At 44.1% G+C, this 16,700-nt stretch overlaps 1 protein-coding gene across 6 annotated transcripts in view; it reads left to right on the top strand.

The window, feature by feature from the left end:
• Positions 1 to 16,700, top strand: part of GDPD4 (glycerophosphodiester phosphodiesterase domain containing 4) — a 114,019-nt gene that overhangs the window by 39,404 nt on the left and 57,915 nt on the right. For all 6 annotated transcript variants that reach the window (XM_033948261.1, XM_033948260.1, XM_033948257.1 and 3 more), the window contains 3 exons: positions 29 to 127; positions 7,409 to 7,502; positions 13,871 to 14,016. In XM_033948261.1, coding sequence (XP_033804152.1) covers positions 29 to 127; positions 7,409 to 7,502; positions 13,871 to 14,016 — 339 coding nt within the window. The remainder of the gene's footprint in view (positions 1 to 28; positions 128 to 7,408; positions 7,503 to 13,870; positions 14,017 to 16,700) is intronic.

The raw sequence follows: 16,700 nt of genomic DNA, 5'->3' as shown, positions 1-16,700 counted from the left end.
TCAGAAATGTACTTTCTTGCCTCTACAGATTGGGACGTTGGTGGTGGTGGCCTTTTCCATAGCGGCTATTGCCGTTTTATCTAATCTCTGGGGAGAAGAATGGGCGACGGTCCTTCTGTCATTCCAGGTAAAGTTTGGAAGACTGTGTGGAAAATGAACACATTTGGACCACTGCACTGGGCATCTCGCTCTCTAGTAGAGAATGACACGGGGACAAACTTTTTCCTGTCCATACGGGAACTCATTTTCCCATCCCATCTTCTCAAATTCTTTTCCTGTCTCCGCCCCATTCCTGCACGCTCCATCCTCATCTGCACAAGCCTCAAACACTTTCAAATCATAAGTAGCAACATTCTAGAGCTGAGATTGTGATGTCATAATGCCTCATTCCACCAATGCCTAAGCTCCGTCCTCATCTGCACAAGCCTCAAACACTTTAAAATCCTAAGTAGCAACATTCTGGAGCTCAGACAGTGATGTCATAATGCCTCATTCCACCAATGCCTAAGCTCCGTCCTCATCTGCACAAGCCTCAAACACTTTAAAATCCTAAGTAGCAACATTCTAGAGCTCAGATTGTGATGTCACAATGCCTCATTCCACCAATGCCTAAGCTCCGTCCTCATCTGCACAAGCCTCAAACCCTTTAAGATCATAAGTAGCAACATTCTAGAGCTCAGACAGTGATGTCATAATGCCTCATTCCACCAATGCCTAAGCTCCATCCTCATCTGCACAAGCCTCAAACACTTTCAAATCCTAAGTAGCAACATTCTAGAGCTCAGACTGTGATGTCATAATGCCTAATTCCACTAATGCCTAAGCTCCTTCCTCCTCTGCACGAGGCTCAAACCCTTTGAAAGCATAAGTGTTCGAGGCTTGTGTGGTTAAAGCATAGTTTTCAGGAATGGGACAGGGACAGCGACAAAACTCACGGGGACGGGGCAGGAAAATTGAGTTCCGACTGGGACAAATTTGTCCCCGTGTCATTTTCTACTCTATAGGCTTCTGCTTTTTCAGTACTGTGTTGCCCTTTCCTAGGGTTACCAGATTTTCCCTGAAGGAAAATCTCGACCCACGGCCATGCCCCCAGCCCCGCCCCCATATGCGTGTGACATCACTGCTTTGCGCTTGCGCATGTGCGGATGCTCCTTCCTGACGCGATTTTGATGGGAAGCTTTTCAAAACCTGGAGAAAATGCTGGGCTTTGAAAAGCCGTCCGGACCCCTGGACATGTCCTCGAAAAGGAGGACATGTCCATTGAAATCCAGGCATCTGGTAACCCCACCCTTTCCCCTTCAGACCTCTGAGGGCATTTCTTGCTTTGTTCTGTGGAATCATACGTGGAGTCTGATGATTGCCTTTTGTACCTTTCTGCCTGTGAACAGGCTGCATTGGGTGTGGTCAGATAACAGGGAAGAAGAATCTGGCAGTGAAGCTGTTGGTGTTGTAAAGTGTGTGGGTTGATGATGTCGGCAGAACTTAATGCGACCTTGGAACTGTATATTGCAGAATGACTAAGCAGTGACTAAGCAGTGTCGTAATAAAATCATAAAAATGCTGCTGCTTTTGTATTTCAACAAGGGGCACTTTTTTTTAAACTGTACTTTACAAATTGATACATATGCCTCATATAAAGAAAACTAAAAATACATAAGCAAAATCGCCCTTATAAAGAAACCCCATATTAAAACATGACCACAGGAGACCTGAAATAAGAGACTCCAAGATCCCAAAAAATAAAATAAAAGGGAGAACAGTTGAGAAATCATTAACTAAGGGCTAGATTCACTAAGCTCACCAATTGTGTCCCGAGCCATCTCCGACCCTGACCCGATTCACTAACCTTCTGCCTGATCCGCACCCGATTCGATCCGCCCGTGCAAATGAGGGGAAATGGCATGCATAAGTAGAAAGGCAATGATTCACTAAACAGAAGAAGGAACACCGATTGGGCTGGCCGATCCAACAAGAAGCGACTACTGAGGACCAATTGCTTACTGTCCCTGCCGACTCTCCTGCTCTCTGCCGCCCTGAAATCCCAGTTTGTTCTCTGCCGACTCTCCTGCTTTCTGCCGCCCTGCGAGCCCGTGGGTTAAAAGTATGTCCTGTTTCATAATCTTGGCTAAAGCGTGTTCTGTTCCTTTGAAATGTCCACTCAAGTAAACTGCAGCCACTCCTTACCCTTTGTTTTGACCTCGTTTGTGCGGAGAGCAAGCGCATGAGTGGATCGCATCTACAGCCAACGAAGATGGTCTGCGCATGCGTCTTGATCGCTGTAGGGCGTGTGTCCAATCACAACATTTGCATGCAGAGTCTGTTGTGAATCGGTCGCCCCGGAAGACTCGGCCACGGATCGCCCAACAACGGTGCGTTTAGTGAATCTAAGCCTAAATAACCGAACACACAGGGGTAAAATTATCTGCGTGGACCTTTGCTTTGAGAAACACCCTTAAGGGTGTAATTTTTAAGACCGGTTTTTGATTCTGAATAGGTCTTTTGTAGAATTGTCGCAAAGTATTCTTATGTGTAAAAACACGCACAATGTATATGAAAGCTGTGCACTCCCGGCCATAGTTTGGACAGAGTAGGGTTGGAGCTGCGATGTATCCATGTACAATGGTACCTTGGTTTACGAGCATAATTCGTTCCAGAAGCATGCTCGTAATCCAAAGTACTCTTATATCAAAGCAACTTTCCCTATAGGCCATAATGGCAACGCTGACAATTCGTTCCACAACCCAAAAGGTGCTAAGGAACAGGGAGGAACTGGCAAGGGGCGGCCCAGGGGTATGTACCTGTCTGGTGCTGCAGTTTGTAGGTGGCTAGCCGCGCACAACCATCAGGGTCCCTGTACAGCTGCAGGCAGTGCCGCTTCAAGGAGATGCCTCTTCTGTCCGCCAGCCAGCCTTCCGCACCACGTTGGAGAGCCCACGTAGACGAGCGCCATCCCACATGCGCATTACGTATAAATACACACGTCGATGATTGACGTTGTGCGTGATTATACGTAATGCGCATGTGGGACAGCGGTCGGTTACGTGGGCTCGGGGGGGTCTCCAACATGGTGCGGAAGGCTGGCAGGCGGACGGAAGAGGCATCTTCTTGAAGCGGAGCTGCCTGCAGCTGTAAGTGCTCGTTTATCGGGGCGGCGCTCGGTTTGCGAGATAAAAGTTTGCTGAGCGTTTTGTTCGTCTTGCAAAACACTCGCAAACCGCGTAACTCGCAAACCGAGGTTTGACTGTATTTTTTAAATAAAATATGCAAATAGATGCTTAGAGAACAGGTAAAAATTTGTGAGTTTGAATTTGTGTGGTCACAGAGCTGGTTCTGAGAGTCTGATTTATAAAGGCACACTATTATTGGTTGGGGCGGGAGTGGTTCTCTTCTGTCTGGTTCAGGCTCACAAAATTGCCTTCATGCCTTTGAATAGTACTGTAGTTTCTTCTTATATGGAAGGCTGACCCCTAGTGGTAGTACCATAAGAATACTGCTGGGGTAGGATTACCAGATCTTCCATCTGGTAAAAGAGGACGGATTCTATTAATGGTGCCTAATGGTGCCTACATTTTAGGCACACCTTGGCGTAGTTGTCAGTCAACCGCTAGGCACCATTTATAGGAGGGTTCTTCAACCGCTGGTCCGCAGACCGATGTCAGTCAGCAAAAAATTCCTGCCAGTCCGCGTCCTGCCCCTGAACTGGAAGCCTTCTCTCTGATGTCGTGACGTCAGAGGGAAGGCTTCCGGATGAAGCGCGGGACGTGCGAAGACTGCCGTACACGGCTTTGTGCACACTGCGGCAGTGAGGAACAGGGAGCCGGCCAGAAGATAATACTGGAGGGGGGCGGGAGGCGGCAATGAAAATTTGCATTACACCTGCGAGCAGCATAAAATGGCCAGGCAGGAGCAGGCCGGAAAGTAAGACACCCGCCACAGGGAGACACCTAATTGAGGCACAGCATGGAGGGAGGGAGACAACAAAGGTAGAGGGAAATGATTTTATTTTCAATTAAGGGATTGAATTGTGTCAATTATTTTTTTTTTTTAATTCAAATAGTTTTTATTGATTTTATAAAAGATGAAATACAAAGCCAACAATATGAGTGCTCCAACAAGGAACACAGTATAACAATATCATTAACAAATGTGAAGTGCGTCCATAATTAAACAAGAATCACAAATGAATAAGTGCATCAGAAATAAAATAGACAGGAGAGAAGACATAAGTTCAAGAAAAGGAGATAAAACACATTAGGTGATATGTTCTAACGATGTACCAAATTAATCAATCTAATTGTTCCCATCATAAAATAAATAAAAGAGATTGACATATACAATATGAAACATGGTTTAACCGGAAAAGTGCCTGAAATCAGATGACAAAGGGTGAGGCAAAATACAGAGTATTCTAGTGGATACATAAGTCAAGAATCTGATTTACAATATTCAAGTAGGGGGGGACCAAATGTTTGCATAAGAGGACATGGAATTATTGCATTCAGCAAAATGACATTCATATTTCACAAGGAGACATATTGAATTCCACCATTGATTTACATGTAGTTTAGTGGTATCTTTCCAATTATGGAGGATAGTGGAGAGAGCAGTGAATAAGAGTATAATTAGCAAACGTTCATGAGTGATGGATAAAGGGGTAGAGAGTATCGAAGAGCCTGTAAACAGTAAGTCAAAGGAAAACGCATCGGTAATTTGCAGGATACGGGCAATGGTAGACCAGAAAGATGAGACATGTGTACAAGAGTAGAGCATGTGAAGTAAGGAGCCATCAGGGGATTTACAGGTCCAGCAACAACCGTCATATGACCGGTTAATTTTGGCTGATTTAGCTGGGGTCCAAAAGGCTCTGTAGTATAAGAATATAGCAGTTTGTACGTGTGAGGCTGATCGAAGTGACTTCAATAGTTTGGGCCACATAAGTAGCCACGAGTGTTCGGTGAATGATGTATGTAATGAGGCATCCCATTTAGCTATGGTATCATGGGGAGGTGCAGTGGTGTGAGATTGGATGTATTTATACCACTTGGATGTTTGACCTTTCATGGTAGAATAAGAAAGAAACAGGTTAGGTGAGTCAGGAGGAACAGCAAGAGAGGAGGGAGAAGGAAAGGCAGATTTGAGGCTATGATGAAGCTGAATCCAGTGGAAGTATTGAGATTGAGGAATGTGGTATTTGACCATGAGATCGGAAAAAGAGAGCCATTGGTCATTCTGGAGAAGATGATGAATATACCAAATCCCCTGTTGCTGCCATCTCTTCCACAAATTGTGTCAATTTTGAGACTCTTCATCTGCTGTCTATATTTTGCATCTGTTCAGGGAGAAATGCATTTGTTTCTATTTCTATTTCTCTGGGGTTGTACTGCATGCAGAGTCTTGAATCTTAGGGTTTCCCTGAAGAAGCCCTTTCTGGAAATGTCAATCGCTCCTCCTAAACTTACTTGCTCCACTTCATCACTGACGCTGAAACCGTGGATTGAAGACAAAGTTTTATTTTATTTTTCTTTCCAGCTTATGATTTATCTTTAATCTTATCTATTGTTTTGCCTTTTGTCTTTGTTTTGTTCTATTTCTATCATTTAAATTTCTCCAGAATTCTACTGTTCAACGGCTCCCCCTTCTGCTTCTATTCCTTTCTCTCCTCTCTTCTACCTTCCAAAGTAATTAGATCAATGCTGTCTTGTTAAAATGTTTATTTTATTTTTATTTTTCCTCTAACTCTACTTTTCACTTCTCTATTACCCTCCAGGTACTTTAGTTAGATTGTGAGCCTTCGGGACAGTAAGGGAATTTTTCAAGTACCTTTCTTATTTCTAATCTTAATGTATATTTTCTGTAAACCGCTTAGAACCTAACGGATGTAGCGGTATATAAGAAATAAATTACATTACATTACATATATATTAGTACTTTTAGTTTTTGGTCCTGTATTTGCATCGGGGTTATCTGTGTTCTGGTAGGAATGAATGTTGAGAAGCGTAAGTACAGTGTGCTTTGTGTAGTTTAATTTTGTGGTTAACCACTATGTGTTGTTAATAAGATTATAGCAGTGTTCTTCAACCGCCGGTCTGCAGACTGGTGCCGGTCCACAAAATAATTCTTTTATTCCCGCCGGTCCGTAGGTATAAAAAGGTTGAAGAACATTTTTTTTTTCTTGTCCATGTTTAAATCTTTATTGATTTTCAAACTTTGATAGTGCAATACAATTGGTAAATCATCAATACTGCATAAAACGCACTTATAACTATACAGTTATTACATTAAACAATCATTTACTCCCATCCTCATCTTAATTATTAATACAATAATACATATGATGTAATTTCCATATTATAATTAAATAATTTAACTTCTCAACGTACATTTCTCTTCCTCCACCCACCCACCCTCCCTGGATGTGTAAAGAAATCTAATGAAAAGGGAAGAAACATGACCCTTACTGTAATGCAGGAAAAGGTTGAAGAACACTGATTTATAGAATCACACCTAGTGCCACCTAAGTGGCATCCCTGGTTGTCCTAAAGGTAGGCTCCCCTAGCCTAATTTACCAGTGCCTGTCTCGGATGACTAGTGATGCCTAACTCAACCAATGCCTACTCTCCACTTCTAACCACGCCTACTTTTTGGGTAGGCATCGTTAGGCATCAGAAGGCATCTTCACCTAGGTGTTGCTAGGCGTTGCGTCGAATTCCACGCCTAACTTTTTAATTAAAAAAAAAACATATTTAACAATTAACTCCAATGGCGCAGTCAATTACCATGCCATTTAAGCTAATTGATTTAATTTAGGTTAGGCAAGGATTTTAATCAGGCATCGCTAGGTGGCTTCAATTATGGCACCTTGCAGCATCTAACAAGGACGCCATTTATAGAATCTGGCCCATAACCCTAGTGTTCTATAACCTACATGAGTAACTCCTAGGCACGCCCCTGACCCACCCATACCCTTCTCAGCCACACCCCTTAGAAGTTGCATGTGACAGAAATTGCGCACTAAGAGACACATTTTCAAAGCACATAGACTTACAAAGTTCCATATGTTACAATGGAACTTTGGAAATCTAAATGCTTTGAAAATGAGCACCACAACTTCGAGGAGTGACTTCGGTTATTGCATCCACAACTGGCAATTGGTGCCAATGGACATCAAATTACGCCAATAATTGGCTATGAACTCCAATTAACAGCCAATTATTAAATTAAGTTGCCTTATTCTATAAATTGGGTTCCAATTGTGTGCCCAATTTTATAGACTTAGCGGAATTATCCTCAAATTTTATAACAATTGCAAAAGAATTTGAGCGAAAAGTTAGATCTATTGGAGCTAACTCTGCTTTATAGACAAGAATGTTGTAAACGTGTAATATTTTAAAAATGTTTTCTCCCCTAGGTGACAGCTCCCTATCTTCACTTGGGGGCCATAGCGGCCATGACACTTTTGTCTTGGCCAGAAGCTTTGTACTTTGTCCGAATGAAAAACAGAGGTGGGTCTTGTATTTTCCTTTCTAGTTGCATTAATGTGGCTATTAATGAAATAATTATCAGGAATGTGGGTTTTTTTCCAAATTAAATGCCGTTGTAACAATGCATGAAGAGTTTGAAGACACATGTTGGGGGGGGGGGTCTATGTTGCATTTTTCAGTGTAAATAGGAAATGAATGTGTAAGGAAGAAAATAGGAAGAAACCACTCTATCAAATGTTCAATATTTGAGGGACAGATAAGGTTTGCAGGATTCCAAGGAACCTGCCTATCCCTAGCAATTGAAAACACAATATTTAAGCACCGCCCTCTACTGGTAGCAAAGCAGTTGGAGGACTCCTGCTCAGCTTAGAGCAGGGGTTTCAAAGTCCGTACTCGAGGGCCGCAATCCAGTCGGGTTTTCAGGATTTCCCCAATGAATATGCATGATATCTATTAGCATACAATGAAAGCAGTGCATGCAAATAGATCTCATGCGTATTTATTGGGGAAATCCTGAAAACCCGACTGGATTGCGGCCCTCGAGGAGGGATTTTGACACCCCTGGCTTAGAGGGAACCGTAATTGGCAGTTAATTATAGTCATCTGTATTTTATATACCACCCAGTGGCATAATAAGGAAGGGGGTTTGAGGGGGTGGACTACCCCAGGTGCTGTCTTGGTGGGGGCACTGGTGCCTCTCCTCCTCTCCGCCCCTGCTCCTTTCTACTCCTCCCCCACCACGCGCATGCCTTCAATTCCCCGCCACCGTACCTTTAGCCAGCACGAGCAGCAGCTCCAACCTGGAACTTGCGTCGACCGCAGTGCTCCCCTCTGACGTTACTTCTGGGTCCTGCAACTAGGAAGTGACATCAGAGTGAGAGCCAATGCTGGCATGGGCAGCAAGTTAATAATAATAATAATAATAGCAGTTTATATACCGCAGGACCATGAAGTTCTATGCGGTTTACAATGATTAGAAATGTTACAGAGAATGAATAAACAAAGTACAGACTTAGTGATTGATAGTTCTTGAGATCGTTTGTTGAGGACTAAGATTGAATAGGTTGGTTTCCTAAGTATTTCAGGAACAGATGTGTTTTTAGGCATGTCCTGAATTCTCCATAGGTAGTAGGCATGAGTAATTGTTCAAGGTCTTTATCCCATAATGCTGCTTGATGTGTGAGAAGATGTTGGTGATGACTTTTAAATCTGCAACCTCTAACCGGTGGAGAAACAAAGTTCGGGTGTGAGCTTCGCTTGTGTCTGTTGGTTGTGAAAGAGAAGAGATCTGTTATGTATTTAGGGGCTAAGCCATAGAGAACCTTGAAGCAAAAACAGCCAAACTTGAATTTTACACGTGCCTCCATCGTCAACCAGTGCAAAAGTCGATAGGAAGAGGTCACGTGATCAAACTTCTTCGGTCCACAAAGTAGTCTAACCGCTGCATTCTGAACTAGTTGCAATCGCCGCTTATACTTCTGGGGGGAGTGCCAAGTAGGCGATGTTACAGAAATCAAGTTGGCTCAGTATAAGGGATTGTACTAGAATTCGAAATGATGAGGCATCGAAGTAAGCTCTGACTGACCGAAGCTTCCAGAGGGTGAGAAAGATTTTTCTGATCAAGGAGTCTCCCTGGTCTTTCATGGTCAGGTTCTGGTCCAGTGTTACTCCCAATATCTTCATAGTGGGTTGAATGGGATAACTAAGGTTATTGATGCACACAAGTGCTTTAGTGTCGAGTGGGTATGGCGATGCTATGAAAAATTTTGTTTTCTCTGAGTTTAGTTTTAGTCTGAATTCCGTCATCCATCGCTCCATCCGATTTAGTACTTCTGTTGCTTTGGGGGTAACTTCTGAGACAGAGTTGGTGAATGGGATAATTATCGTGAAGTCGTCAGCGTAGCTAAATAGTTTTATCCCCAGCTGGGACAGTTGTGCACCCAATGAGGACATGTAAACATTGAAGAGCAGAGGGGATAGCGATGATCCTTGTGGCACGCCAGATGCTGCTTGCGTTGGGGAAGCTGCTGGGGGGAGCGGTCGGGTTGCAACGGGGTGATCACGTTGGGATTTTTAGTGCAGCAGGAGAAAGTGGGCATCTCTCCTGCTGCAGGGGGGGGGGGGGTTCGCTGCCATTCTATGAAGGGGCTGTGTTCGCCGCCACTGCAGGGAAGGGGTGTTGAGATGCAGTGGAGAGAATGGGCATCTCTCCTGCTGCATCACAACATGGCTCTCCAGCAGTCTCTGACACTGCTATGCCTGTACCGGCTTCTCTGGACCAATCGCTTATTTTTGTCGCCAAAAGCTGGCACCGCTTTTTGAAAATGGCTCAGCATTTTTTTAAGAATCCACTGGAGAGCCCATTTGCATGGCAGTGTCAGAGATTGCTAGAAACCTCGCTAAAGATGGAGATAATCCCTTTTGATAATCCGCCGCTAAAACTGCGTACAGGCTAAACCGCCAGAAAACAGTTTAGCGACGGCATTAAACTTTTGAGAATCTTTCCCTTAGTGACTAAAACTGGAGGTTGGTGTGTGAAGTATGAGAGAATAGCTGCTCATATGAAATAGGGAGACTTCTAGAAGAATGAGCATAGTGTGGAATATTTATTTTATTATTTACTAGCTGATGCCCCGGCGTTGCACGGGTATTTAATTATAGCAATAACACTGTAAATGGATTCAAATAAAGATACTTTATAGTGGTGAATGAAATTATTTTTTTACAGCTTAATGTGAAATATTTGACAAAATGAATACAATACAACTAACGCAAAACGTGATTATAAACAACAATTTTAGTTTCACCTCCTGGAGCAAGAACATATAAATTATTGGGTGAACCCAGCCTTGAGCAAGCAACATAGAGTTGTGGGCTGCGAGACCCCCAGAACATATCACCCCAGGTAGTGAGGGATCTGCATACCAAGTTTCGTTCAAATCGGTCAAGCCGTTTTTGAATTACTGTGAGAATGGCAGCTTTTTACATTTTTTCCATTGACATGAATGGGTGAAATCTGATTTTCTGTTTGTAGCTCCGCCCACGTGTGCAGGTGGGCCGCGAGACCCCCAGAACATATCACCCCAGGTAGTGAGGGATCTGCATACCAAGTTTCGTTCAAATCAGTCAAGCCGTTTTTGAATTACTGTGAGAATGGCAGCTTTTTACATTTTTTCCATTGACATGAATGGGTGAAATCTGATTTTCTGTTTGTAGCTCCGCCCACGTGTGCAGGTGGGCCGCGAGACACCCAGAACATATCACCCCAGGTAGTGAGGGATCTGCATACCAAGTTTCGTTCAAATCGGTCAAGCCGTTTTTGAATTACTGTGAGAATGGCAGCTTTTTACATTTTTTCCATTGACATGAATGGGTGAAATCTGATTTTCTGTTTGTAGCTCCGCCCACGTGTGCAGGTGGGCCGCGAGATCCCCAGAACATATCATCCCAGGTAGTGAGGGATCTGCATACCAAGTTTCGTTCAAATCGGTCAAGCCGTTTTTGCGTGATCGCGGCACATACACACACACACACATACATACACACATACATACCTCCGATTTTATATATATAGATTGCCTTTTTGAAGAAATTCGCCCAAGGTGGTGTACAGCTAGAACAAGTCAGTTGTACTCAGCAGACAAACAGCAGTAAAAATATTCAAAAGCTATATACAGCTCGGTACAGTATGCTGTAGGGATGTGCACAGGCCAAAATGGTTTGTATTTTCCAGGGGTGTCCAATGTCGGTCCTCGAGGGCCGCAGTCCAGTCGGGTTTTCAGGATTTCCCCAATGAATATGCATGAGATCTATTTGCATGCACTGCTTTCAATGTATATTCATTGGGGAAATCCTGAAAACCCGACTGGTTTGCGGCCCTCGAGGACCGACATTGGACACCCCTTTTTTAAACAAATGTTTCTTGATACTTAGGGTAGAGGCTGACTGAATTTCGGTTTCCGTTTTGGCTTCAATGCTAAAACTGGCCTGAAATTTGTGTTCAGCCTTGGCCGAAAATGCCAGCACAGTTTTGGGCTGAAACCAAACTGGTGCTGTACAGCCCCTAATCTTTCCTCCTAGGCCTACTAAGTTTTTGTTGCAGTTTTCTGGGTCTCGCCGTGTCTGGTCAGGTAAAAAAAAAAAAAAAAAAAATCCCGAAGATTCAGCCATCATGCTGTGGCTTTCTTCAGGGTAATCTGGTGGGAAAGTCCGTTGGTCACAAATTTGAATTTTGGTGGGAAAATCAGTTGGACTCTCTTTCCCCTAGAATGGAAGATACTCTGGTGAGTTTACAGATGTTCTCTCTGTGAAGCTGGGTTATATGTTCTTTTAGGTTTCCACAACCTGGTATCATGCTTGTTGCAGTTTTCTGGGTCTATGTTGTTGTTGACAAGTGGGGATTTCTGTGCCAGCTCCAGTTTCAAAATGGCTCCTACAACTTCCAGTGGTTTATGTATATGCAGGTACTTTTTCTGCCACTAGGAGGCTCACACTCTGTTTTGTACCTGGGACAATGGTGGGTTAAGTGACTTGCCAGAGTCTCAAGGAACTACAGTAAGAATTGAACCCAATTCCACAGAGTTTTGTAGTGCTGGCCGCAGCGGTAACAGCTCCAATGCTCATAGGAGTTCTATGAGTGTCGAAGCTGTTACCACCACAGCTGGCGCTAAAAACCGCACTATGGTTTTATTAAAGGGATGGGGCAGGGTAATTTGGCTGCTGAAAGTTTCCTTTATTACAAACAAGTTTTTGCACTTATAGAAGCAGCTGAGGCAGTTGTTAGCAGTATATCTGGGACCTCTTAATCTGTACTGAAGGCGGGCTCTGCGATTCTCTGGAAAGCCCTAGAATTGTGTGTATGGTGCATTTGTTACCAGTTCTTAAAACAAAATATAAAGGAAATAAGGCAATACCTTTATATAGGCAGTCCCCGGGTTAAGAACGAGTTACGTTTTTAAAGCTGTTAAGTACGAGTCGTACTTAAGTCAGGCGTCTGTAACTCGGGGACTGCCTGTACGTGACACACATAAGAACATAAGAGTTGCTATACTGGAACAGACCAAAGGTCTCTCAAGCCCAGTATCCTGGCTAACCAAGGTCACAAGTGCCTGGAAACATCCCATGGAGTAGCAACATTCCAGAGCTCATACTGTGATGTCATAATGCCTCATTCCACCAATGCCTAAGAGCCAACTTCATCAGTGATGTCACAATGGCTTGATTATTCCTATACAGGCAGTACCTGGGTTAAGAACGAGTTACGTTTTTAAAGCTGTTCTTAAGTTGGATTTGTATGTAACTCAGAACTTGTAGATTTTAAGATTCTGCTCCCAGCTGACAAAAGGGCCAACTGTCCCTACCATGTTTCCTCTGAGGTACAGCATGCACAACCACACACTGTTCTTAATGGGGCCATGCATCATTCCTGAATCTATGTATGAGTCCATGCCACTGGAAAAACTGCTCAGTGAAATCAAATGAAGCTAATTTGGGTGTCTGTAACTCGAGGGACTGCCTATATTGGACTAAAAATGCATTTTTCTGATTAGCTTTACCAGTTCTTGAAATTCACTAACCCGCCTCCCTGAAATGATTGCTGTTTGAAAGAGATGCCCTTTGTAGAGGTTTCAAAGACAGCTTCATGGGTCTGGGATTACAGCAAGATTCAAGGGCACATTTATAAAACTCTCCCAATTCGTTCTCAGCACTGCGATTTAAATGGGTGCAAGTCCAGACCAAGGAGAACTCAAACACACTTTACCCCCCCCCCCAATCAAAGGCATGTAAAGCAAAAAAATATATGACGGTCTCCTAGCCACCAGAGCAGTAAAAAGAGACCACCACCTCTCAAATCTGCTGACCACGACGCCCAACTACAAAACATTCAGGAAAGAACTATTCAAGAAATTTGTCAAATGATCTAACCAAACTGTATCGACCCTTCCCAGATCCCGACGCATACTATAGCTATCAGCCTTGTAATCTCCCTGGGAATGCCCAGGCTAATTTCTTGTTGTAAACCGCCTAGAACAGTGGTCTCAAACTCAAACCGTTTGAAGGGCCACATTTTGGATTTGTAGTTACTTGGAGGGCCTCAGAAAAAATAGTTAATGTCTTATTACAGAAATGACAATTTATAGTTTATAAATCTTTCCTTAATAATAATATTGTAATTAATAGCTAAAGAGACATATGATCAAGAAACTGTTTTATTTTACTTTTGTGATTATGATAAACATACCGAGGGCCTCAAAATAGTACCTGGCGGGCCGCAAGTGGCCCCCGGGCCGCGTGTTTGAGACCACTGGCCTAGAACTATTGGCGGGATAGAAGACATCAATGTAATGTAAGATGAGTCAGCTCTGTCTTTTTTTTTTCTGTTTTGGTAGTTTCTCAGATTATCCTCCTTGCTCCCTATCTTGCCATCCTAATCTTTCTCTATCTGATACCTCTGGGAATGTACTCTCCCTGCATCCGAGAGGAGGGGACACTGGGGCCGAAGCCAGCTCTCATTGGGCACCGGGGAGCGCCAATGGTAAGTGCTTAAGAGATTTCGTTTTCTATCAATGTGGGATTGGCACATGGCCCTGGCTCATTTGAACCAGGTTGCCTCAGCTCCATCCTTATAAATAGATAATAAAATAATGATTCCATGCTACTGCGATTTTCTTCTAGAAATTTCTCTTTTAGCTCTGTGGAAGCAGGCTACGCTCTTGGACTGCTTCGCGCACCAGCCTCTAGTTTACGTCACTGAGCATGCTCGCAGTGTTTCTTCAGCACTACCACTAGGGCTCAAAATGCAGGGGGGTTCACACGCTCAGTGGAACAAACCATTCAGTACAGGGGGGTGTCCACATTCAAGCTTAGCTCCGTACTAAAAGGGCTAGTCCTGGCTTCAGTTCCATTGCATTTAGGGCTCTTGTGACAAAGCTGCGGTAGTGAGTCCTGGTGCTGCAAATGCAATGCAGCCCATAGGATTTGGATGGGCTCTATCGCATTTGCCATGTGAGAATTGCTGGCGCGGCTTTGTAGAAGGGGCCTTTATGTACTTCAAGTGAAATGATTTATATTTCTTTTTCTGGGGGTATGCAACTTCATTATTCCTTTCAAATCTTAGTATATTTTACACCTTTGACAATACGTTGAAATTTCCTGCACAGTATGTGGTGACAGTCAAAAAAAAAAAAAATAGAATATTAGGAATTTTTAGAAAAGGAATAGAAAATAAAACAATGAGGAGTGTGTGGCGCAGTGGTTGGATCTACAGCCTCAGCACCCTGGGGTTGTGGGTTCAAACTCCGCACTGCTCCTTGTGACCCTGGGCAAGTCACTTAATCCTCCCAGGTACATTAGATAGATGGTGAGCCCACCGGGACAGATAGGGAAAATGCTTGCGTACCTGATTGTAAAAACCGCTTAGATAACCTTGATAGGCGGTATATAAAAATCCTAATGAAACTTGAAACTTAATGCCTTGTATCACTCCAAGTTGAGATTACACCTTGAATGTTGTATTCAGCACTGGTCACTGCTTCTCAGAAAAGATACAGTGGAACTGGAAAAGATACAGAGAAGGGTGACCAAAATGATTAAGAGATGGAACGACTCTCGTATGAGAAAAGGCTAAAGAGTTTAGGGCTCTTCGGCTTGGAGAGAAGACAGCGGAGGTGAGATATGACAAGTGTTCCCGCTAAGCTGCGCTGGCCTGCTCTGGCGCACAAAATATTACATCGCAGCGCACAAGTTTCTCTTCACAGCGCACACACGCGTCGCAAAGGTAAGGGGAGGTAAGGTAAGGGGACGCATTGGGGGGATTGCACTTCCCCACAATTGCCATGCTTCGGTTCCTCTTCTTCCTTCCTTCCTCCCCCCCGCGGGACCCTGCGGCACCATCAACTCTTACTCCCTCTAATGTCGGCCCTGCAGCTCCAGACTTCCTCGCACCTTCTCCCCTCCCCCTTTGGATCGCTATTATTTTAAATGTTATAGCCGCGGAGCTGTATCCATCAGTGGAGATGTCTAACCTCGGCCTGCCCCGGAACTCTTACTGCAACAGTGACTTCCTGTTCCTGCCTAGACGGGCGGCTGCTGCAGTAAGAGTTCCGGGGCAGGCCGAGGTTAGACATCTCCACTGATGGATACAGCTCCACGGCTATAACATTTAAAATAATAGCGATCCAAAGGGGGAGGGGAGAAGGTGCGAGGAAGTCTGGAGCTGCAGGGCCGACATTAGAGGGAGTAAGAGTTGATGGTGCCGCAGGGTCCCGCGGGGGGGGGGGGGGAGGAAGGAAGGAAGAAGAGGAACCGAAGCATGGCAATTGTGGGGAAGTGCAGAGCTGCAGGGAAGAGTGTTGCGGTACCCAGCTGGAGGGAGAAGGAAGATGAGGGAGGGAATTAAAGGAGATGCCAGGGCTTGGAGCGTAGGAGGAAGGTATGCCAGTCTAAGGGAAAAGGAAGGGGGAGATGTGAGAGCATGGAGGGGGAGCGAAAGATGGAAGAAAAGGAAAGGAGAGAGATGCCAGAGAAACAGGGAAGGGGAGATACCAGACTATGAGGAGAGGTGTGGGAGAGGGAAGGCGAGGAGAGAGATGCCAGACCAATGGGGTGAAAGGAGAGATGGAAGGGGGAGGCATACAGTTTCTGGAAGGGGCATAGAAGGAGAGAAGATGCCATATAGGGGAAGAGAGACGGCAGACAGTGGATGGAAGGAAGAGAGTTACAAGAAGATGAGGAAAGGAGAAACCACAGAAGACAAAGGTAGAAAAAAATTTCTATTTATTTATTGCTTTAGGAGACATGTGTCACTGTTTCTGTGAAGCATTGTATGCAGAGTCCAGCTTCTTGCTGGTTCAATTTAACCTTTGTCTATGTATTTTTATTTTATCCCCCCTTTTACAAAACTGTGAAGCGTTTTTAGCACCAGCCTTGGTGGTAGCAGCTCTGATGCTCAGAATTTTATGAGCATCAGAGCTGTTACCTCCGTAGCTAAAATCCACACTACAGTTTTGTAAAAGAGGGAGGGGTTAGTTTGTGATTACATATTCCTTACTAGGCGAAGGTGTTTTCTGTGTTCTGTGTGTTCGAAAGACATGGTTTTCTGTTAGGATTGACGGTGTAGGATTGATCTGTGCTGGTCTGGCTTGTTTAGTTTTACAATGGGTGTATTGATGTACTGTTCACTGCAATATGTAAGATGCTGCCTTTTCCTAGGTACTCATG

Source organism: Geotrypetes seraphini, chromosome 6, assembly GCF_902459505.1.
Source record: "Geotrypetes seraphini chromosome 6, aGeoSer1.1, whole genome shotgun sequence".
Classification (NCBI taxonomy): Eukaryota; Metazoa; Chordata; class Amphibia; order Gymnophiona; family Dermophiidae; genus Geotrypetes; species Geotrypetes seraphini.
This window is presented reverse-complemented; position numbering and strand designations above follow the sequence as displayed.